This window comes from Oryctolagus cuniculus, chromosome 8, assembly GCF_964237555.1.
Source record: "Oryctolagus cuniculus chromosome 8, mOryCun1.1, whole genome shotgun sequence".
In the NCBI taxonomy this organism is placed as follows: domain Eukaryota; kingdom Metazoa; phylum Chordata; class Mammalia; order Lagomorpha; family Leporidae; genus Oryctolagus; species Oryctolagus cuniculus.
This window is the reverse complement of record NC_091439.1, coordinates 88,922,207-88,945,276: the sequence shown is the minus strand read 5'-3', so window position 1 is coordinate 88,945,276 and position 23,070 is coordinate 88,922,207. Positions and strand designations below refer to the sequence as shown.

The window sequence follows — 23,070 nt, the reverse complement described above, 5'->3', positions numbered from 1 at the left end:
ACTCTCGGGTAAAATTTGTTGGACAGCTTGAAGCCAGTGTTTCTCCCGATGCCAGGATGTGGCTGTGGTTGGTCAAGTGTGGGGAGCAGCCCGGACTAGACTGAGTTACTGGAATTAAGACTTATTCTATGCATCTGCTCTCCCACAATATGGCGCTGGGAGAGAAGTAAACAGCTTCTGCACAGCTGCCTCCAGTTCAACCAATAAACTGTAGGACTTGCTCCTGATTGGAGGAGAGCAGAGTGCTCGGCGTGTGGGCAGCCGAGTTGGGATTGGCGGAGGAGGACTATAAAGGAGGAGAGAGACGGCATGCACCAGGAACATCTATGGGGAACATCTAAGGGGAACATCTAGCTGAAGGAACACCCGTGCAGCCCCCGAGAAGAGCCGGCCGGCGGTGTGCCGCTCCCCTGCGGAAGTGGGGAATGTGGCCAGGGGGAACTGCCCTTCCACGGAGGTGGAAGGGATAGTAGCCAACCCGGGAAGAACCAGCAGCAAACCCGGGGAGGGCCGAGCAGACGAAAGAACAGCGCAGGGTCCTGTGTCGTTCCTCCACGAAGAGGGGGAGCGACATAATGGTGCCGTGACTCGGATATGAAGCCTAGGCAGGGTTTAGTGTCATTCCTCCACGAAGAGGGGGAGCGACATAATGGTGCCGTGACTCGGATATGAAGCCTAGGCAGGGTTTAGTGTCGTTCCCCCATGAAGACGGGGAGCGACATAATGGTGCCGTGACTCGGATAGGAAACCTGACTCGGATAGGAAACTTAGGACGGATATGAAACTTAGGAGGGAAGAAACGGGAAGAAGCAGGAAAATATCGGAGAGAGAGACTAGCAAACAGCCTAGGGAAAAGCCGGACGATAAAGGTGCCGGAAGGAGCTATTGAAAGCCTAGGCATAGACTCGGATACGGACTACGGGGGGAAGCTGGGAGAAATCTCTAAGGTCGAAAGCGAAAGTGAAAGCTAGAACAAACTCGGATGCGGACTGTGGGGAGAGGCCAGGAGAAATGAGGGAGGAGTATCGTTGGAGGAAAGTTTGGGGAAACATACCGGGTAGAGAAAAATGTTAGGGAAATTGAAGCCGCGGGGGGCAGGCCAAGGCGGAAACGCAAGCCACTTTGGGATTCTCAAGTTAGCCCGGGAATAGGGGGCGAAAAGTTGAAACCAGAAGCTGAAACGTAAGCCAGATTGGGATCCGTCTGATTAGCCCGGGGAGCAAAGGACGGGAAGCCAAACCGTGGGGCGGAGACGTAAGCTGGGTTGAATTCGCCAGGCTAGCCTGGGGAACTTAGATTGAATGCTAGTGGCGGACACGTAAGCTACGCTGTGTGACTCGTGGAGGCTGCCGCGCGCAGACAGAGCGTGCGGGGCTCAAGTACATAGGGAACGCGGGGCTGGCGCGAGGCCGTGGTTCAGACGCGAAAGGGTTAAGTGCGAGACCGCGGAGTGTGCGCGCAAAGCCGAGCCGCGCAGATGAGAGAGGCACGGGCTGAAGCAGCGCAGAGCCGGGAACCCGCCAGCGGGGCGAGGCGCCGGAAAGCCGCAGGGATAAGAGAAACAGAAGTTTAGAAGTAAAGTGAGAGAAATAGGAATGCTGGAAGATAGAAGTAAAATGGGAGAAATAGGAATGCCCGGAGATAGAGAAATAGAGAAATAGAAAGGCCTCCCCTCAACATGGCAACGAGAAAGCTTGGATTCGGTCTGCCTGATTAAGTGAGGCGATGAGCACCTGCGGCGGCTAGCAGCTTATGCGCCGCAGGTCACCGAAGACAGGCACGAATTAACATCAGTAAGGCCTCCCCACAATACAACAATTAGGAGGCTTGGATTCGGTCTGCCTGATTAAGGCGGTAAGCACCAGCAAGCAGCTCGACCAGAGTATGAGCTGCAGGTCACCGAAGATAGGCACGAACCAACACTAATAAGTCTCCCCCACAATACGGCAATGAGAAAGCTTGGATTCGGTCTGCCTGATTAAGGCGGTAAGCGCCAGCAGGCGGCTCGACCAAAGTATGAGCCGCAGGTCACCGAACACAGGCACGCATCAGCGCCTAAAAACCTCCTCACAACATGGCGAAGAGAGGACCCGGATTCGGTTTGCCTGATTGATAGGACTTGTAAGAACCTGTGGCAACTCTAGCAAGTAGAGCAGAGTGTGTGCCGCGGGACACCGAAGACAGGCGCGTATCAACGCCAAAAATAAAAAGAAAGGGGGATCTGTGGGGAGCAATTCGGACTAGACTGAGTTACTGGAATTAAGACTTATTCTATGCATCTGCTCTCCCACAATATGGCGCTGGGAGAGAAGTAAACAGCTTCCGCACAGCTGCCTCCAGTTCAACCAATAAACTGTAGGACTTGCTCCTGATTGGAGGAGAGCAGCGTACTCGGCGTGTGGGCAGTCGAGTTAGGATTGGCGGAGGAGGACTATAAAGGAGGAGAGAGATGGCATGCACCAGGAACATCTAAGGGGAACATCTATCTGAAGGAACACCTGTGCAGCCCCCGAGAAAGCCGGCCGGCGGTGTGCCGCTCCCCTGCGGAAGTGGGGAATGTGGCCAGGGGGAACTGCCCTTCCACGGAGGTGGAAGGGATAGTAGCCAACCCGGGAAGAACCAGCAGCAAACCCGGGGAGGGCCGAGCAGACGAAAGAACAGCGCAGGGTCCTGTGTCGTTCCTCCATGAAGAGGGGGAGCGACAGTCAAGGATTTCATATGAGGGGTGGCACGTTCTTCTCCTTGCCTCTCTTCAGCTGGATGGCACCTGCGCTCCCTAGACAGGACCTCAAAGCCAGACTCTACCCAGGGTGAGGAAGGGATCGGGACCTCTTTTGTCCAAGGGGGCATCTTCTTACTGATAAGAGACGGAGAGCAGAGGGAATTTACAATTCTCCGGACTTCTGCTGTCCATGTTTCCATTGCAACTCTGTTTAAAATCTTTTTTTTTTTTTTAATTTACTTTATTTGAAAGGCAGAGTTAGAGTAGGAGAGAGAGAGAGTGAGAGAGAGAGAGAGAGAGAGAGATCTTCCATCTATCCGCTGGTTGGTTTGCTCCTCAGATGGCTGCTACAGCCAGCGCTGGGCCAGCCAAAGCCAGGAGCCAGGAGCTTCCTCAAGGTTCTCTCACATAGGTGCAAGGGCCCAACCATTTGGGCCATCTTCCACTGTTTTCCCAGGCTGCTCGCCTGGGGAGTGGATCAGAGGTGGAGAGCTGAAACCTGAACCTGCCACCCATACGGGATGCTGGCATTACAGGTGGTGGCTTTACCCACTACGCCACAGCGCTGGGCTCAAAACTTCAGGCTCTATCATGGAATCAGGCATTGATGATCAGAAAAACTCTGAATGGGAGCCATCTGCTAAATTAGAGCCTAACAATGCTTTAGACTAACACATGTTATTCTGTGCTGTGGGCTGGCCGATTCACTGGAAGTCTGAGCAGTCAGCTGCATGAGTTACACGGTTGCCCAGCATCCTGTACATTGGCTAGCTCAGGACTGACACCTGTGTGCCCCCCCACACCACCTGCTCTGTTAGTTAGGGATGCCTTCTCCATAGTCATATCCGTAGCATTTGGACCACAGTCGAGCACCTGGTGTACTCAGCAAACGTCGCTGAATGAATGAAAGCATAGCTAAAGATGGACTTTTCTTCCTGAAGACGGATGACTAATGCAGAAGAAATTCCTAGGTTTTGCTTTGAGGATACAGATCTACTTTTCAAAAATCTTGTGATGGACTGTGGATAAAGTTGAAGGGTGAAAAATTGCTTTGAAGCAAGGCAGTTGTAAAGGGTGGGTACATGACTTAACTAAATCATAATAATTATCATTGTTAAACCAGCAAGGACGAAAGGTTCAGGTGGGAAATGCATCCCGATTTCCACTGAGTGATGACAGAAATTCCCTTTCTTGGATCGTTAAAAATTGAGCCTGTCTGCTGAGAGAATTGATGCTGCTCAAATGTTTCGCTCAGTGTGTGGCTGTCCTTGGGCAAAATGACAGAATTGGATTTATGTCCCCAGATTTCCAAACTCCACCAACCTTAGAATTAGCCTTAAAAACCAGAGAGTTTGCTTAGAGGTCATTTGGCTCAGTCTCCTTTTACAGATGAGGAGACCTAAACTCAGGGATTAAGTGACTTGGATCAATATAGTTTATTCTCCATTAACTGAGGACTTGAGGAAAAAAGTCATCAGCATTTCTTGTAAACAAACACCTCCCTAGCTGAATGCTTCAAGTAACTTCTCTCTCTAAAAAATTAAATTTTAAAGGGAGCGCTTGTCTAAGCTTAAATTGTAATATCTGGTTTTAAAGGCAAAATGCAGTCTTAACCTTCAAACGGAAACATACCTAGTTTGTTTTAATTAAACAACACATCACCTTGGTTACTGCTCTCTGGCTTCTGCCTGCTGATAAGGATCAGAGGCTGGAGGCTATCTAACCACAACTGCCCGCACTCTGCTTTGGGTGTGCTGAATGGACTCCATTGGGGCACATCCAGCTTTGAAACGTCAAGGGGACTCAGCCCTGGACTAAAACAGAAGCCAAAGTGAGTCTGGGGAATGGAGTGGCTTCCAGCTGTTCACCGCAGATGCTGTAAAAGGGGATGCAATTCTGTGGCTTTCCCTCCAGCCTTTTTTTTTTTTTTTTTTTGAAAGCAAGAGGAGGAGGGAGAGGAAGAGGAAGAGACAGAAATTTCCCGTCTGCTTGTTCACACTCTGAGTGCCTGTAAAATCCCAGAACTCCATCCTGAGCTTGAGCCGTCACCGCTGCCTCCCAGGGTGCGTATTAGCAGGAAGCTGGAATCAGAAGTGGACTGAAGCCAGGCGCTCTGATGGGCTGTGGGTGTCCCAAGCAGTGTCTTACCGCTGCACCAAATGCCTTCCCTTTCTCCAGCTGTGTGAACAAGGATCCTACCTAGGAGTGGATGGTCTTTAGGCTTTCTGTCTTGCACTTTCTATTGACCCCGTTCTTCCCTTGTGACTTTATTTTGTCGTTCAGTCCTGAGCTTTGTTGGTCAGCAGCTTCTCCTGGGATACCAGGCAGCAACCCCAGAACTCTCAATTCATTTCAGCTTTTAAAATTATAATGGTCTCCTCCTCCCACCTAATTTAATGGCAAGGAAACCCAGATTTCCTGTGGACCTGTTGCATGCTCGGCCCCCTCATATAGGCAGTTTCTTTGCTTCCTCCTGGCTTCTGTGCCAAGGGCTCCATTTTTACTGAGGACGGAACAGAGACCAAAGCCAGAAGGAAGCAGAGCTGGGCTTGAAGCCCACATCTGCCTGCCTCCATGCCGATCACCGTCCTTCTCTGCTTAAGCAGGATGTGGAACCCTGGCGCATATCTTACGGCAACACTCAGTTATCTTAATAGTGAAGTCAGCTGAGCATCTTTGAGAATCCTCGTCAGTTAGGAGCTTCGGTGGATGCACACACAGTAGAGCAACCCTTTGGCCAAAGCATGCAAAAGGCTTCTGGAAGCTGGCTTGTGTTCCACTGGTGACCACCTTTGGTGAGCTTCAGCCTTCCTCAAAGTTGCACCTGAATTTCTGTAGCCAAAAGCACTTTCTGGCCCTATGTCTTCCTGTAGTTACAGCCATGATGTTCACCAATTTATCCTTAAATAATTAGATCCAAGAGGAGATGCTCTAAGTAGAGAAGGAGATGGCTACGCTCAAGGCTGGGTTTTCATTTGATACTGCAGCGTTTAGTTCAGCTGTAACCCCTTCAGGTGGCAGTGGGCGGGGCAGCAAGCCCTCACCAGATGGATTCGCAAATGCAGAGCCTCCTCAGTGAAGGTATTACAGTCACTCCCGTAGTGGCTTCAGGCTGGCACTTTCAGGAACGGTTAGAACTAAGCCGTATATTATGGGCTTCATGTGTCACAGCTGCAAAAACCAAAGCCTGGCCTTGGCTTTGCCAGGACCGCTGAAGATATCCTCAGAGCTACTCTGCCAAGTCTTAGGATTGCCAAAGAATTATGGTTTTAGAGAATATTTTTGTTCTATTTTAATGTATTGGGTTAATAGGTAGGAAAACAGTGCGATATTGGAGATAAAATTCAGAGAGTCAGTTCCAGATGTGATACTGGTAACGATTTGAGAATACATACAGTTCCTTGGGACAGGACCTATGAATACAAGAGGAAAAGCCCTGCGGTGTCTGGGCTGCCCTGGCACTCCTTAGATGGCTGTGAGATAGCAGTGACTAAGTGCAACAAGTCCGGCCTCTGACTTCCTGTGTTTGAATTTGAGCTCCTCAACCCCACCAGCTGTGTGACCTTACACATTACTAAACTCTGCCCCCTCCACCCCCCACCCCCGTTTCCTCATCTGTAAGTTGAGGTTGGGTAACAGTAGCAACACCCTCATAGAATTGTTAAGAGAACTCGGTTCATTCCCGTCGTCGGCCTCTTTGAGACATGGTGAAGAGTCAACAAACATTAGCTGTTATAGTCGGGATTTGGGGGTGCCACATAGCTTAAGCCGCCCTTGTTCAAGCAAGATTTTCTGTCCTTGGTGAGAGTAGTGTTTGCCGAAGTTACGCCTGAGATTTCATACTAAGGATGATGATGGAGTTGAAATTTCAGTGAGATCTGGAAGGTTGGGATGTGGAGGTGTAGGTATGAATGAGGCCCTCCAGGTGGAGGAAGCACGGTGTGTACAACACTGATGGAGGGAAACCCGACTTTGTCCCAGAAATAGCAATTCTGTGTGAGGGGGCCCCCTGGGGGAGAGGTGGGAGATTGAGGGGGAATGGACACCAGAGTCAGCCCAGAGATGGCAAGTGAAGGGGTGGGGCTGGGAGCCTTTGAGGGTGAGATCAAGTCGTTGGGCACCAGTGGGAGGCTGTTGAACCAGTAGGAATAGAGATGGAAAGGATGTGGCATTGGAAACACCTGGGACTCGATGGATGGCCAGAGAGGGAAACAGCATTGACAGAAATCGGGAATTGTGGGCAAGGGTGAGTCTGGGGTAGAGGCATGCGGTTTCAGTTTCAGAACCACCAGGTTGAAGTACAGATAGGAAAACCTCTGTGATAGAAGTCAGAATGGAATCCAGGGCAGGAGTTTTGTATTGGCGGTAAAACGAGGCTGTGACACTGCTCGGGACTTGAGGATTGGCAGTTCCGAAAGACGAGACCTCTAGGTGCAAAAGAGAAGCCCAGACTCCTTAGCTAAGGCAAGAAGCACTGTCCAGTGCTGGGGTGTGGGGATTCGGGTCCGCTGCGGCGGGAGTCCCAGGTACGGTGCTCAGAGCTGCCGGGTGTGTGTCCTCCAGTGCTGTCCAGTTTCACAGCCTGTTCACGAACCAAAGCAGGAAATTCCTCCTCTCCCTCCCCCATCCCACACGGGTGGCCAGTGGCTCTCAGGATTCCTTTGATCCTGGGCTGAGAATTAGGCTCAAATGATGAAGTTTAAAAGCTGTGTTATGGAATTTATATGTATTATATATTACAAGTTAGAGACAGGGACTCTAAAGCCAGAACTTTAAATTAAAAAAAAAAGTTTCAGCCGAAACGGTTTTATAACCCTTCATTTTGTATGTGGTTTTCAATGGGTATAAAAATACTTGGTGGGTATGTGGGTGGTTTCTGATGTTTTGGAAAACGGTGAGAATATGAGAGGCTGAGCTTTGGGTTCTGGGATGAGAGCTATAATTGCTAACCGAGTCTTTCCCAGGGTTGGCTCAGGTTGGATATCTGATATCTAGAAACCCAATAAGCCAGAGACTACAGTCATCCCCACTTCCCCCGCAAAGTCTGGGGGCAGAGCAGAGGGAGTGCGGGAGGATGGCCCTTCCCAGCCTCATCTCCTTCCACGCGGTCACTCCCTGTATCAGTCGACGATGCAGTAGCAGGAAGCCTGGGCTGGTGGCTTCTCCTAGTCTCTCCGCAGCAGCCACCGCACAGCTGCATGGGAAGAATCTAAATATAACCCAGGACTCGCTGAGATCCTCTACCCCCAGCCTTGGCGGATGTGGTAAGCACCCTAAAAATACCTGCTGTCTGAACCTTTGGGGTACCTAAAGGGGAAGGGGCAGGTTCTCGCTTGTGGCGGGGAGGCTTGTCCAGCTCCCAGGACGGCCGCCCATCCACTCTTGGGCAGGTGGTTGACTACGTTGTCCTGCTCTCCAGCCTCATGTTCACTGTTGGCAGGTTTCAAGGGAGCTATTCATAGATGCGACATCTGTTCTCTGTCCCATTGACCTCAGACCTGCAGCTGCCACCACCGTGTTCGGGCAGGGTTGACGGTTTTGAGTTGCACTTCACAGAATCAGAATTTGAGAGCTGGTGTGGCCGTTAGACATTCTATTGTTTGCAAAACCATTAAAGTCACTTTATTTATGGAATTGCATTTCTGCGCCTATGTTGTAACCATAGAAATTTAAAAATGGGATCTCAGTCCTTGATTATTTTAAATAAAAATTGTAATGATATAATATAAAAATAGGACGATAATGAAAACCAGTCTTTTTAAAACACTGAGTGCAAAGGCTTTTCTTTTTTGCTTAAAAACAAAAAACAAAAACAACAGAGCTTTGCGGCTCCTTTCGTCACTTGGGCCCCAGTACTGGGACCGTGAAGTTCATCGGCAACCCAGCCAGGACACCAGGGGTCTCGTCCCCAGGGAGGCGCAGTATCTAGTGTCTGGGGTTGCAGACCACCAGCATGGGGTCTCAGCTGAAGGACCCTGGATGAGCTCATGTTTCCTGGGAAAGAAGGATTTCACAGAGCGCCTCCAGCCCCTGTGGGGACAGTTAGCACTGCCTGTGTGACAGCATCAGTCGTCCCGCTTTTGAAATACACGATAACCCCCTTACGCTGGTCTCCATCAGGGCACCCTGACAGGCTCTGGTGAGCGAAAAACCTGTGCCAGGAGCTGAGAATGGAAAACAGGAAAGTCAGGGAACCGGTTGCTGTGTTGAGGAGTTGCTTTGTGGTGGTCACCATGTTGCCACTATTGTAACAAGTGTGTATCCTCCACTGTGAGCTTCTCAAAACCTCTTTGTGTATCTGGAAGAAATGATGTATGTGTGGATGGACGGATGGATGGACGGATGGATGGATATTGCCTGGGTTAAAGGCAAACTGGAAGTTTTTGTTGAATGATGGGAGCAATCAAAATAGTTGGCGTTTTTTCTTCGATGTCAGTGAGTGTGTACGTGAAATAGCATATGTGAAATATCTAGAAGCTCAAACCTCCCTGGACCAGGACACTGGTAACAAGGAATGAAATCCCCTGGGAGGTGGTCTGCACTGGGGGACTCTGATTTTGTGGTGGGGGCGTGGCTTTGGAGTTATTCTATGCCCTCAGTTGAGTAGCAGCCGAGGAGGGTGTGGGTCCCAGGAGAATGTCACGGGGAGGGAAAGGGAGGCGGTAGCGTCCCTAGTGGGGGACAGCAGGGGCCAGGATTCATGGCCTCTCAGTTGTTCCTCCTCTTCAATTCCAGAATGAAGAGCTTCGGAACTTGTCCCTTTCTGGCCATGTTGGATTCGACAGTCTCCCTGATCAGCTGGTCAACAAGTCTACGTCGCAAGGCTTCTGTTTCAACATCCTGTGTGTCGGTGAGTGACCGTCCCCTGTGGCCAGCAGCACCCTGGCCATGGCACCCTGCGGGCAGGTGGCAGGGCTCTGAGGAGGGAATCATACTTGCAGCCTCTCTCTTCACCAGGAGGGCCAGGTGATACTACGTGCACGATCACAGGGAGTAAGAGCTGTGTTTCATTGGGGCGAATGCTTTGTAAGTTCTGTAGTTTTACTGAAATATTTTTAGTTCTGTCCCATAGATGAGCAACTGGCCAGTTTATTACTGATATTCAAACACTGTAATTTGGGGTGGAGAGAGGGACATAGACCCTAACCTGGCGACAGGAAGTTGAAAGCAAGAAGTTGAGTGTCTGTCGAAAGAACATTCAGAGCTCTTCGGCGGGAATGCTCCCAGGGCCTCTGAAGGGTTCTATTTTTTAAATGCTTATTTTTATTTATTTTCATCTACTTGAAAGGTGGGGGCGGGAGGGTGAGATGGAGAGAGCTTTCATTCGCAGGTTCACTCCCCCAAATGCCTACAACAGCCAGGGTTGGGCCAGGCTGAAGCCGGGAGCCAGGAGCTCCACCTGGATCTCCCAAGCCCAGGAGCCATCCTCTGCCGCGTCCTAGGGTGCATTAGCATGAAGCAGGACCAGAAGCAGAGTAGCTGGGACTGGAACCTGCGTTCTGATACGGGATGTGGCTGTTCCAGGTGGCGGGTTAACTTGCTGCTCCACTGAAGGTTTTTATAGATACACTCCCTACAACAAGTAAAATCTAAAACTATTCTAAGTACTTTAATAAACTCATAGTGTTTAAAACATGTACTCTTTAGGGGGCAAAAGACCATCTAAAATTCTGTTTTGCATTTGAAATAAATTTCTTATCTCAATTATTGAACTAAGGCAGAATCTACAGTTAACTTTAGCTTATTCCTGGTAGACACATGGAAAAAGCCAGAGATGGAATGCCTTGCTTCCCTGTGTATCGTACTCCTATCCCTTAAATGTTAGGCTTTGGCCTTGGTATGTTTTCTTTCAGTCTGTGGTAGACATAGTGTTTAAGACGAGGAAGATAAAAGAGAGGGAAAAACACAAGCGAAATGAGCCTCCTGGTCATTTGGAGGGAAAAGGTGCTGGCGCAGATCCTGGCCCTGCCCTTGCCCTCGCCCTCGCTTGGCACCTACATGTGGCAGGGAGGGGGTGCAGGCCGCCTTCTCCACAGAGAGTTGCAGAAATGTGTTTCCAGCACACTTAAGACTGTCTCCCACCCCCAGCCCACGCTCAAATGTAGCAGGAACTGTGTGTGTAATTAGGATCTGCTGGCTCCAGGGGTTCAAGGACAATGACCCTTCTTATTTTTTTTTTTTAAAGAAAAAGATTTGTTTATTTATTTGAACGCAGAGTTACAGAAAGGCAGAGGCAGAGAGAGAGAGAGAGGTCTCCAATCCACTGATTCATTCCCCAGTGGCTGCAGGGGCCAGAGCTGGACCAGACCAAAGCCAGGAGCCAAGAGCTTCTTTCTGGTTTTCCATGTGGGTGCAGGGGCCATTGCATTTGGGGCATCTTCTACTGCTTTCCCAGGCACGGTAGCAGGGAGCTAGATTAGAAGTGGAGCAGCCAGGACTTGTACTGGTACCCATATGGGGTGCCGGTAGAGCAGGCAGTGGCTTAACCCGCCATGCCACATTGCCGGCGCCAACAGTGGCCCTTCTGAGACATGGCTTTGAGACAGACCAAAGAGGCCCCCGTAGGTAGCCACGGTGGTCAGCATTTCCTGTAAGCTTACAGAATGTCTCAGATGAACTTCCTTGAGAACTTAGAAAAGATAGATATGTGTTCATTTTGAAAATCAGCACTTGCTTCTTGGTTCATTGTGGAGAAAGGGGTTCTTTTTTCCTATAAAGAGAATTTGTCCAGGAATATGTGGCACATCCCTCCCACGTGGGGTGTCCATTAGCAGAGGCGGCTGGCACACTCTGCCCACTTGCTGGCTGGCGAGAGTCACAAGCATTGGACAAGAGAGTGCTGGGAGAGAAGCAAGCCCAGAGTGGCCACCCCCTTGCTGTCCCCGTGTCCCCACGGGAAGCCTTGTAAGCTTCAGCAGGGGGCCTTCTGCACCGCAGAGCGGCGTGGATGACTTGTCTTTTCTCTTGCTGTACACGCTCCTTGCAGAGCAAGGCTGCATAGCAACTTGTTGGCAGTTTGTTGGTTTTCTTGTTGAGAAATGTGCTCCGTTGTAATCTTCTGCTGATTGCTATTCTGGCTTCTCCATGCCTCCCAAGCCCTGAGTCCAAAATTGGTTTCCAGAATTTATCCGAGTGGCAGGTGTTTGGCATGGCCATTGGGATGCTGCTTGGGGCACCTGTATCCCTGGGTTCAAGTCCAGGTTCTTCCCCCAATTCCAGCTTCCTGCTAGTGCACACCCTGGAGGGCTCCAAGTGATGATTCAAATACTTGGGCCCTTTCTGCTCATGTTGGAAACCTTGATTGAGTTTCTGGCTCACAACTTCTGCCTGGCCCAACCCCAGCTATTGCTGGCATTTGAGGAGTGAACTAGCAGATGGAAGAACTCTATCGCTGTCTTTGTCTCTCTACACTTAGAGAGATGCCTGCGTACTTCCCGAGTCCTGAGTCCTGTGTCCTGGCTCCCACACAGTGGGAGAGAGCCTTCCAGTGGGAGTTACACTTGCAGGAAGGGCTCAGCCAGGTCCGTGGTGCGCAGCAGAGTGTGTTGGCCCCGTGACTGATCTTGTGCTGGCTGCAGTTCCTCCATGAGCCACGTTGATGCTGCCCTGTGAGGTCTGCAAAGCAGTCACTATTCTCTCTGTCCTGGCTGGGTGGTGGCCCCTGTGATTCTTAGATGTTTATTCTGGCTGCATTCTCAAACATGCTTACAATTAGTTCTCCAAATAGCTAACATAACATGTGGTGTTAAAATTATAAAATCCCCTCCTTTCATCTCCCCTCAGAGGTGTACACTGAATGGATCCAAACCTTCCCTCAGTATTTCAGAATGAGGAACTTATTTGGGTGGGGAGCTACAAGTGGAAGCCTGTGGGTGGGTGACATAGGGCTGCAAGCCCTTTGGAAATCTCCAGGGGAGAGGCCTTTCCTCTCTCGAGGCTGCCTGCACCCCTCGGCTTCTTCCATCTTGAAGGCCAGCCACATTGCATCTTTTTTTTTTTTAAGACTTATTTATTTTTTTGAAAGTCAGAGTTGCAGAGACAGAGAAGGAGAGGCAGAGTGGGGGGGAGGTTTTCCATCCGCTAGTTCACTCCCCATTTGGCTGCAGCAGCTGGAGCTGCACTGATCAGGAGCTTCTTCCAGGTCTCCCACATGGGTGCAGGGGCCCAAGCACTTGGGCTATCTTCCACCGCTTTCCCAGGCCACAGCAGAGAGCTGGATTGGAAGTGGAGCAGCCAGGACTTGAACCAGAGCCCATGTGGGGATGCCGGCACTGCAGGTAGCAGCTTTACCTGCTGCTCCACAGTGCCGGCCCCCACATTGCATCTTTCAGATTGTCCTTGCATTGGGGAATTTTCCATAGACATTTGCAGAAATTCAGTTCATTTGCAAATAAAACTGTCTCCCACCTCCTTGAATACGTCTTACAAAGCTAACCCAAGTGTGTGATTAAGAGTAGCTGGCTCTGGGGGTTCACAGACTGCTGGTCAGGGCTCTGTCCCTGGTTCTGGATCCTGCTTGCTTCTGCTTGGTGTCCGTTTGGGATTTCTCCTCTTAGCAGCAGTCAGGCCTCCAGAGGTATGGCCAGCAGAAAGAACAGGAAGACAAGTCTCGCTGAACAGTCATGGGGATTCTCTGGTTAACCAGGACTGGGGCACGTGCCCAGATTAGGTACGGGAGAGATAGATGCTGGACAGATAAAAACAGGTCTCTTTATTACAGAGATGGTATGTTTTTGTTTCATTTTTATGTAAATGAGATTATGCCATTCATATTATTTTTTTTAATTCCACAATAAGTCCCTGATGTCCTTTTGCTATGGTTTGGGTATTTGTCCCTGCAAACTCGAAATGTAGTTTCCAAAGTCTTGTGTTAGTGGCACTCAGAAGGTGGAAACGTAATCCAATTATGTTGTGGGTGAGGGAGAGTGGTTTTGGGAAGTGATTGAATTGATTAGCGTGCTGGGATAGGGCTGGTGATTGAGTCCTGTGGCTTTATCAGAGGCCACAGCCACAGACAAACTTGGTCTCTTGCCTTGTGATACTTTGTGCCACCTTGGTCTCTGCCAGCCAGAAGGGCACCACCAAACGTGACACTTGGGCCTCACACCTCTAGGGCCGTGAGCCAGAATAACCTTTGCTTTATAAAGTTCTCGCCTTGGCTGTTTCATTATAGTAACAGAAAGTGAGCACCTTCCTTGCTCGTGTACCTCACTACCCAGCTTCTTTTCACTAATGCTTTGGATTGCTTTGGTTAGACCCAACACTAGATCTTTGGGAGATAAGTGTCAGCATTAAATATTAAGTTATTGTTGGAGGGCAGAACACATCACATCATATCCCTTTACCCACGTGTATTTTACAGTGAACTATCTGAACAAGAAAACAGTTCTCACGGTCACTCAGTGGTCCATCTGGATTCATAGTAAGAGCCTATGACAGGTGTTCCAGCTGATCAAAAAATTTAGACAGCCAGGAAGCAGCAGGCCTCATATTTACCTAAGAGTGTCCTGGTTATTTCTTTCCTACTTGCCATTCTATTATTCAAAAACATTTTTTACATAGAATGCACAGATGTGATACTTATCAATTTATTTTCATGCGAAAAAATGGAAAGGAAACTGAGGATTTAAAAATAAAGTTCTGATTCCAGGGAGGAAACTTTGTTTTAATCAGATCTTAGAACTGCCCTTTTGTTTTATGCCAGGAGCCTGCAGATTAAGCAGAGGACATAAATCAGTAGAAACTGGTCAGGTGTGAGCTGCCTCCTGTTTCAGAGATACTGAATGACATGCTGTTGGGGAAGCCCCCTGAGTCCTGGGAGTGACTGGAATCCAGGGAGTGAGTGTGTTCATACCTAACCCGGATGAGAACTCTGACGAGATCAAGGACAGCACGCCCAGGAGCTCACAGTCCCCACTGTCCATCTTGGTCACAACACCTACAATCACTCCCCAGACTACATTATTTTAAAAGCTAAGCTAGAGCAACAGAGAGGGAGAAGGAGAGGTGGGTGGGAGAGATCTTCCATCTACTGGTTCATTCCCAGTTGGAGCTGGACCAGGCCAAAACCCAGAGCCTGGAACTCCATCTGGGCAAGGACCCAAATACTTGAGCCGTCCTCTGCTGCCTCCCAGGGTGTGTTAGCAGGAAGCTGGATGGGAAGCAGAAACAGTGGGACTCAAGCCAGGCACTAGGATATGGGATGTGGGTGTTCCAGGCAGCAGCTTAACTTACTGAGCCACGCAGCACCTACCTCTGTAGACTGCACTTCAATGTACAGAAATCCTGTTAGGTTTTACCAGCGCTGCATTTTCCCAGGGAATCTAAATTAGATCTAAATCAGTATTCAGCCTTTTTTTTTTTCCCCACAAATTTGAATTCATTTGAATTCTTGCTCATTTTCCAACCGATAGTAATGGATGAGAAGCCAGCAGCAGTGACCCAGCTGTGTGTGTGTCAATTCTCGGTGAGCGCACAGAGACACGTGACGTGCTGTAGCCTCCCTGCTTTCTGAAGAGCCACCAGTTTGATAGAGGCAAAGTCAGTTAATATGTCATGAAAATAGAAGCTCTTTTAAAAGGGCAGTTCAATTTTTTTTTTTTTTTTTTTTTTGACAAGCAGAGTTAGAGAGACAGAGAGAAAGGTCTTCCTTCAGTTGGTTCACCCCCCAAATGGCCACTACAGCTGGCACAGCACACTGATCTGAAGCCAGGAGCCAGGTGCTTCTCCTGGTCTCCCATGGGGTGCAGGGCCCAAGGACTTGGGCCATCCTCCACTGCACTCCCGGGCCACAGCAGAGAGCTGGACTGCAAGAGGAGCATCCGGGACAGAATCCGGTGCCCCGACCGGGACTAGAACCTGGGGTGCCTGCGCCGCAGGTGGAGGATTAGCCTAGTGAGCCACAGCGCCGGCCTGGACAGTTCAATCTTAATTGTTTTGAGAGGAGAGAGGAGTAGAAATCAGACAAGTTGCACGTGTCAAGGTATGGCCAAGGCTATCATGTCGACATGAATTGTGGAATTTTATAATCCCATCCCATCCTGTTTTTCCAGTAAGAGATACATGAAGCAGCTTCTCTAGTAAAATGATGGAAGATAAAATTGGCCCCAGAATATAAAGGCTGGAACTCCAAGCCTGAGCACAGGCCTAGTTTCTGAGGCAGGCTTGGTGATCAGAGCATGGAGGGGATTTACCGACCTGTGTATCATTCATGAACAGATACTTAAGGAGCGTGTATGAGTAGTGGGTGTGAAAAAGTGAAAAATGTAGCACGATAGGTTGGTAGAATCTAAGAGTAAAGACACAGGGGTTGCTGTAGATGAAGCACCGTTGTACCTGGGGTTTTACTTTCTCCCGTGGGTTTTCAGAACACACACAGTGGATGTGGGAATGGTCTCAGTTCTGGGTGTCCAGTAGTGCAGTTGATTCCTACAGTGCTGTTCCGCCATGCCCCTCCTGCAGGCATGGCATTAGGTCGAAACATGGCTCAGCAGAGGTGACCTTAGGAGTAGTAGCAAGAACGCGGCATAGGTACGGAGCGCTCTGACGATCTGGCTCCATCCAGCAATGACGTCTCGGGTACTCAGAGGAGGCAGGCAGATCCTGATACACAGTTACTTCCCCAAGTCCGCGGTCATGACCGTTAATAAAGGAGCTTGAGTTACTGACCAGCTGTGATTCATCCACAGTTACCTTTGAATAATAGCGTCCTTTGACCTTTCCCCCATCGTGTTCTCTTTAGAGCTTGGATGAGCAGAACCTGAGAACAGAATGGACGAGGTAGAATTACTTTCCCCTGTGCGGTGGGTGTCGCGTTTGCCAGCTTTGCCAGGAGCAGCAGCCTTAGCTAGTGTATCAAGAATGAATCTCTAATTACTCCAACAACTGAGTGTTCAGGCAGATGAATTTACAATCAAATCAGCAACAAACACTGAAAAATCCACCCAAGTGGCCAATCCCAGTATGATTGTCACCAAGATCATCCTTCTTTTCTGTTAGCTTTTAATAACTGTCTCCTCTGTGCCGGGTACTCCACCAGGCAGCTTTGAGATGCTTTAATGTCAGTCATTGATTTTTCTGAAAATATTGTCTCGGTGGTTTGGTTTGAATTGGACCCCGTGTCTGGTAGGCTTTCAGTTACTCAGTGAGAGAGACACACCTGTTTACTCTCCTGGGCCTTCAAAAGCCTTGCCAGGCCCCGTTTTTAGGGGTTAGAGAGAAGCCTCACAAGCTAATGTGCTGGAAGACACCGCTGGTCCTGTAATTCTTTTGATTCCAGAAGCTGTCATTTTTCGCTGAACTGCTTTTGGTGAATCACCCTGCTGCTAGCATTACTGTGTCTAATTACGGCTCTTAAAAGCACTGAGCATAGCCATGGAAAGCAAAGCACTTTGAAATCCAGAGAAACAGTGGTTCTTTTCAACCCATTGATTGACCCCGTGCTCTAAGTAGGGGCTGGAATGCTAATTGTGCATAATTTCCACCTTAATGTAAATGATAATTAAAATTACCAGGCCTTTAAAAAAAAGGATGGTATTCCTGATTCACATGTGCTTAAGCCGTTTGGAACGTTGTAAAAGGAGATGGTAATTTCAGTGCAGTCCCCGTAACCTAGAATCCTTGTCTCGTAAACTGGACTTGATTGCTGTTCTTAGGGAAAAAGAGGAAAGGTAAGTAGGGCACTTTCTACTTGATAGGGCCTTTGACGTGCTGGAGAGACTTGCAGGAGGTAGGTCCAGCGTTGCTCCTTTGTGCATGTCCTAAAAACAGGTAAATCCTGAGAAGTTGGCTGCCCTGGAGAAGCGACTCAAGAATTGACTTGCCCATCTAAGTATCTGAAGGGTCAGAATCCTGTTAGATCCCGGTATCCGTGACCTGGCTGTGCTGTGCTCAGTTAATTTGTTAAGCCATGACTCTGAGTGTGAGCTTGTTAAGTTCTCCTGCGTTAGGGAACAAGGACTGGTTTATGTTCCTTTTACTGATGTGTTTTCAGGAAAGTAAGGGAGTGTTCAGCAAGTAAGCACAGTCTGAACTTGTACAAAGCCAGACTCAGAGAGATCTGGAACGACGTGAGATTTTGCAGAAGTTCAGACAGTGTCACTTGTCTGTTCTCATTCATCATTTCATCCCACACTTGAGCTTTTGTCACACAGTAAGTCCTCAAGTCCTACTTTAATGAATGAATGATACTTCACTCTGTTGGGTCTATCTGCTCTCTTTTCCTATATTCCTAATGTTTTATCGACAACATGACTTCGGTTTACTACAGCCGTTGTTTTGTGGTACCTGCTAATCTGCCCCTCTCTGTGTATCTGTTCTATTTTATGCCATCATGTATTGTGAGTGTGTATTTCTCATTCAAACCCTCCAGTAGAGAAGCTCTGATTGGAGAGGTGGTTCCATATGAGCACTATCTCCTGGTTAAATGATCAGGTCTCCCTGGTTAATTTTGGGTCAGGGGCCTAGCCCTGGCCTGCTTATCTGTGGTCAGGTAGCAAGGACCCAGTGCAGCAAGTGGGATCTTGCTCAGACGAGGCCTGTGGTTACGGCAGGCACTTAGTCGATACATAAGTAATAGTAAGTCAGAGTCTGGTTGGTATTCCACCGTCTTCCCCACCAGATTCTGAGCTATGGGGGATGCCATGTCAGGCTGGTTCATTGTTGTATTCCCAGAACTTGGCAAAGAGCTTGGTACCTAGTGGGCAAGTGAATGAAGACTGATGAAGGAGGAAATTCTATGATGTTAGATGTATCAGGGACACAGTGGGAAAAGTGAGAGTGAGGTCAATGCACTCGAACAACTTTTAACCTAATGTGGTTCACGATAGTTAGTAGCAAGCCACATCGGTTGCTATCCAGAGAAAGCTCAAATCCAGAAAAATTCCATGCTGCTTCACTGTTGCATTGTGTGGGAAAGCAGTGAGTCCAGTGGCACACAGCATCCAACAAGGGAAGACTTGCCCAAGGCTACAAATCCCAGAGCAGAGTGTCTCATGGAATGTCACCATTCCAGACATCATAGCAGCCCTCCAGAAGAGGCAATGTTCTAAGAAGAAATCAGAATTGGGATTTGTTGAAATGGCTGCTGTAGAGGGGGATTTCAAAAAGTTCACGGAAAATGGTACTAAATAGGGGCTGGTGCTGTGCAGTGAATTAAACCTCCACTTGTGGCGCCGGCATCCCATATGAGCGCCGGTTCAAGTCCTGACTGCCCGTCTCATCCCGCTGCCTTCTCATGTGCAGAAGATGGCCAAGTGCTCGGGCCCCTGCTACCCATGGGGGAGACCCGGGTGACGCTCTGGGCTTCAGCTGTTGCACCATCTGGAGAGTGAAGCAGTAGTTAGATGATCTCTCTCTATGGCTCACCCTTTCTCTCCGTAACTCTGCCTTTCAATGAAAAAATTAGAATAAAAAGAAATGTATGACTACTCCTTACTATAAGGAAAAAGAAAGTAGGATTAAATAGTAAGCTTATTTTGATGCAGAAACTTTTAAAATCCATTCATAATATTCTGATGGTATGCATTTTCCGTGAATCTTTGAATATCTATTGCATATCGGCAGCTTAAATATTTATTTATTTACATTTTATGAGACAGGGAGCCCCCATCTACTGGCCCCTCCTCAAATGCCCACAAGGAGGGGGCCGTGGGGGACAAGAGCCTGGGACCTGGGAACTCAGTGCAGGGCTCTCATGTGGGTGGCAGAGACCCAGCTGCTAGAGCCACTCCCTGCCGCCTCCCAGGGTCTGCTTTAGCAGGAAGCTATAATTGGAGGCCAGAGCAAGGAATTGAACTCAGGGACTATGATGTGGACCACAAGCATCTTAGCCACTAGGCCAACCAAACGCCTGCCCTCTGTCACAAATCAGGCTAGAAACCTAATCGAGAATTTTCCTTATGAAAAAACAGATGTTTCTGTGGCTGATGGTTCTTGATTCCTGCTTCCCCTTCTTCATCATGGACTCAGGCACCACCACAAGTGATAAGATTGGGTTCTTTCACATTGCCAGCTGTCTTTGACTCACTATGAGAATTAGAGATAAGGAACAGGAATTTAGCCTATGGATTAAGACCCCCGCATCCCACTTTGGAGTACCTGGGTTCAAATCCCATCCCTGGCCTGGCTCCAGCTTCCTGCCAGTGCAGACTTTGGAAGGCACTGGTAATGGCTCCCAAGTGGGTAGATTCCTTCTACCCACTTGGGAGACCTGTGTCTAGTTCCTGGTTCCTGGCTTTGCCCCTAAACCAGTCCTAGTTGTTGCTGGCATTTGGGGAGTGAGCCAACAGATGGGAGCTCTCTATTGTTCTCCTCCTGTCTCTCTGCCTTTCAGTAAGTAAATAAATAGAGTTTCAAAGTAGGAGAATTATAACTAAGAGCAGGGCCAGCGTTGTGGCAGAGTGGGTAAAGCTGCCGCTGGGACACTGGCATCCCATGCAGGCATCAGTTCAAGATCTTACTCCTTGCTAATGGCCTGGGAAAGCAAACAAAGATAGCCCAAGTCCTTGGAGCCCTGTGCTCACGTGGGAGAACTGGAAGAAGCTCCTGGATCCTGGCTTTGGTCGGGCTCAGCCCTAGCCATTGTGGCCGTTTGGAGAGTGAGCCAGTGGAAGGAAAATCTCGCTCTCTCTCTCTGTCTCTCCCTCTCTCTCTAAACTCTGCCTTTCAAGTAAATAAAATAGTCTTTAACAAAAATAAAAGGATGGGAATTGGCACTGTGGTGTTGCGGGTAAAGATGCTGCCTATAGTGCCTGCCTCTCATATGGGCACTGGTTCAAGTCCTGGCTGCTGCACTTCTACTCCAGCTCTCTGTTATGGTCTGGGAAAGCAGTGGAAGATGGCCCAAGTCCTTGGGCCCCTGCACCCGCTTGGGAGACCTGGAAGAAGCTCCTGGATCCTAGCTTCAGATAGGCCCAACTCTGGTCGTTGCCATCATTTGGTGGAGTGAAGCAGCGCAAGGAAGACCTTTCTCTCTCACTCGGCCTCTCTGTAACTCTGCCTTTCAAACAAACAAATAAATAAATCTTAAAAAAAAAAAAAAAGAAAAGAATTCTGCTTGGTCTTATTTTGAAGGCTGAGCTGGCATTCGTCACATCTCTTTTGTTTAGGTCTCCTCATCATTTGATGGGTGTGGTGATTCGAGGTGCCAGACCCTCTGCTGGGCACATCCAAGGATCTCCATAAATACTGATTGACTTGAATTATTGGTGTAAACTAGTAAGGTCACAGCATCAGTGAGTTTCTGTGTCACAGACATTACTTTCAGACTGGGAAAACTGTCCAACAAATGTTTGCCATCTTGACTCCAGCTAAACAGGAACAGAAAAATAAAGACAATGCAAAGGGATGCCACACAGATGCATAACTACAACTGGAAAATTGCAGAGCAAACAAACTGCCCGTTATAGTGAAGTCCTGTTTCTGCATTGGGTGAAAGTGAGTGTTAGAATAAGACAAACTTGGATTAGGACGCTGGCTCTTCACTTTGTAGTGTTGTCTGCTTATAAGTCATCTCCAAGCCTTACAGTCCCATCTGTAAAATGGAGGAAATAAAAGTACTTATTTTGTGGAGGTAGTAGTCTTCAGATGAGATTATTATACATAGGGCCTGGCACAAAGTCAGTACTCCATAACATTGGTTGTAACAGTTGTGTTGGTCGGCTTTTCATCACTACACTAACAAGTACCTGAGAGAAGCTGCTTATAAAGGGAGATTCACTTCAGCTCATGGTTTTGGAGGTTCACAGTCTGAGATCGGCAACCCCATTGATCTGGACCCTATTAATGAGGGCTGGGGGTGGGGAAGGAGTGCAGAGAAAAGGATCACGGGAAGCCGGGAGACAGGGAGACACAGGCTGTGTGCTGGTCCTCCACCACCATGTGGTCCCTCCTTGTAAAGCCGTGATGATTTGAACACAGCTGCTCCACCCCGACAAGTAAGTCAATCCAATTGCTGTTCGAGGCCCCACCTTCAGGTCTTGTCATTGGATTAAGTTCCATCCTTGGTCCATTAATGTAAGACTCTTGGAATCAAGCCCTCAACACATGGGATTTTGGGGCACACCCAAACTGTTATCCAAACCATCCATAACAGTTGGCGTGAATGTACCAGGTCACTTAATATAAATGAGATTGGTTTTTTTTTCTTAAGTAACAGAAATTCCACAGTGTAGTTTTTTTGTTTTGTTTTTTAACCATAAGAAACAGTTTTACATGTTGACATCTAGGAGAGAGAGTTATAGTTTCTCCCTGTAATATTCAAACTGATCACAGGCAAGCCTACAGGTACTGTTTTCTATTCAGAGGTGGGAAAAGCATCCTGATCTGTAAGTTCAAGATCTGTCCTGCCCAGTAGTCTGGAATTCCTCAGGCAGGTGTGCCATGGCCCCACTGAGGTCTTATTACCTCTTTGCGAGGGAGATTTCTCATGCTAGGGCTTCTTTCGTAAACTTGTTTTGTAAGTTTGTTTGTGAATTGAATTCATGTCCTAGAGATATTAATGTATCTTCTCTTTTATGCAGGGGAGACGGGCATTGGCAAATCCACGTTAATGGACACCTTGTTCAACACCAAATTTGAGAGTGACCCAGCTACTCACAATGAACCGGGTGTCCGGTTGAAAGCCAGAAGTTATGAGCTTCAGGAAAGCAATGTCCGGCTGAAGTTAACCATTGTTGACACCGTGGGATTTGGAGATCAGATAAATAAAGATGACAGGTGTGTTGTTGGGTTTTGTGGGAATACGCATGTTAGTGGATGAGGAGATGGCAGGCTCTGTCCCAAGTACATTCATAGGCTGAATGTTTTTGGTGTTCTAATTATGTGGATGTTACATAAAAGATGAAATTCATGTCCTCTGAGGATGCTCTTTATTGAGGTCAGAATCAGATGACAAAACTGAATTTTTTATTTATTATTTATTTATCTGAAAGGCAGAATTACAGAGAAAGAGGATGGGGGCAGAGGGGGTAGAGATCTTTCATCTACCGATTCACTCCCCAAATGGCTGCAATAGCTGGGGCTGCTCCAGGTCGAAGCCAGGAGCCTGGAATTTCATGCGGGTCTCGCATGTGGGTGGTAGGGTACCAAGCGTTAGGGCCGTTGTCTGCTGCTTTCCCAGGCATATTTGTGGGGAACTGGATAGGAAGTGGAGCCGTTGCTCTTATGGGATGTCGGTGTTGCAGGCTATGGCTTAACCTGCTGCGCCGTGACACCAGCCGCCCCCATAATTGAATTCTTTATAAGCAGAAAATGAAGGGAATGAACTAGAATAAGTCAGCTTATGACATTTTTCCAGGAAGGTCATGGAACCAGGTTTGGGAATTTTCCCACCAGGAAAAGCAAGCCAA

General features: G+C 48.5%; 1 protein-coding gene across 11 annotated transcripts in view; it reads left to right on the top strand.

Annotated features, from left to right (window-relative positions):
- Window positions 1-23,070, top strand: part of SEPTIN11 (septin 11) — a 145,501-nt gene that overhangs the window by 82,704 nt on the left and 39,727 nt on the right. For 8 of the 11 annotated variants that reach the window (XM_017347481.3, XM_008267707.4, XM_008267706.4 and 5 more), the window contains exons 2-3: window positions 9,458-9,572; window positions 22,243-22,438. In XM_017347481.3, coding sequence (XP_017202970.2) covers window positions 9,458-9,572; window positions 22,243-22,438 — 311 coding nt within the window. Of the gene's footprint in view, window positions 1-4,643; window positions 7,987-9,457; window positions 9,573-22,242; window positions 22,439-23,070 lie in introns of those variants that run through there. The other 3 variants (XM_070047989.1, XM_070047987.1, XM_070047988.1) reach the window with 1 other exon arrangement.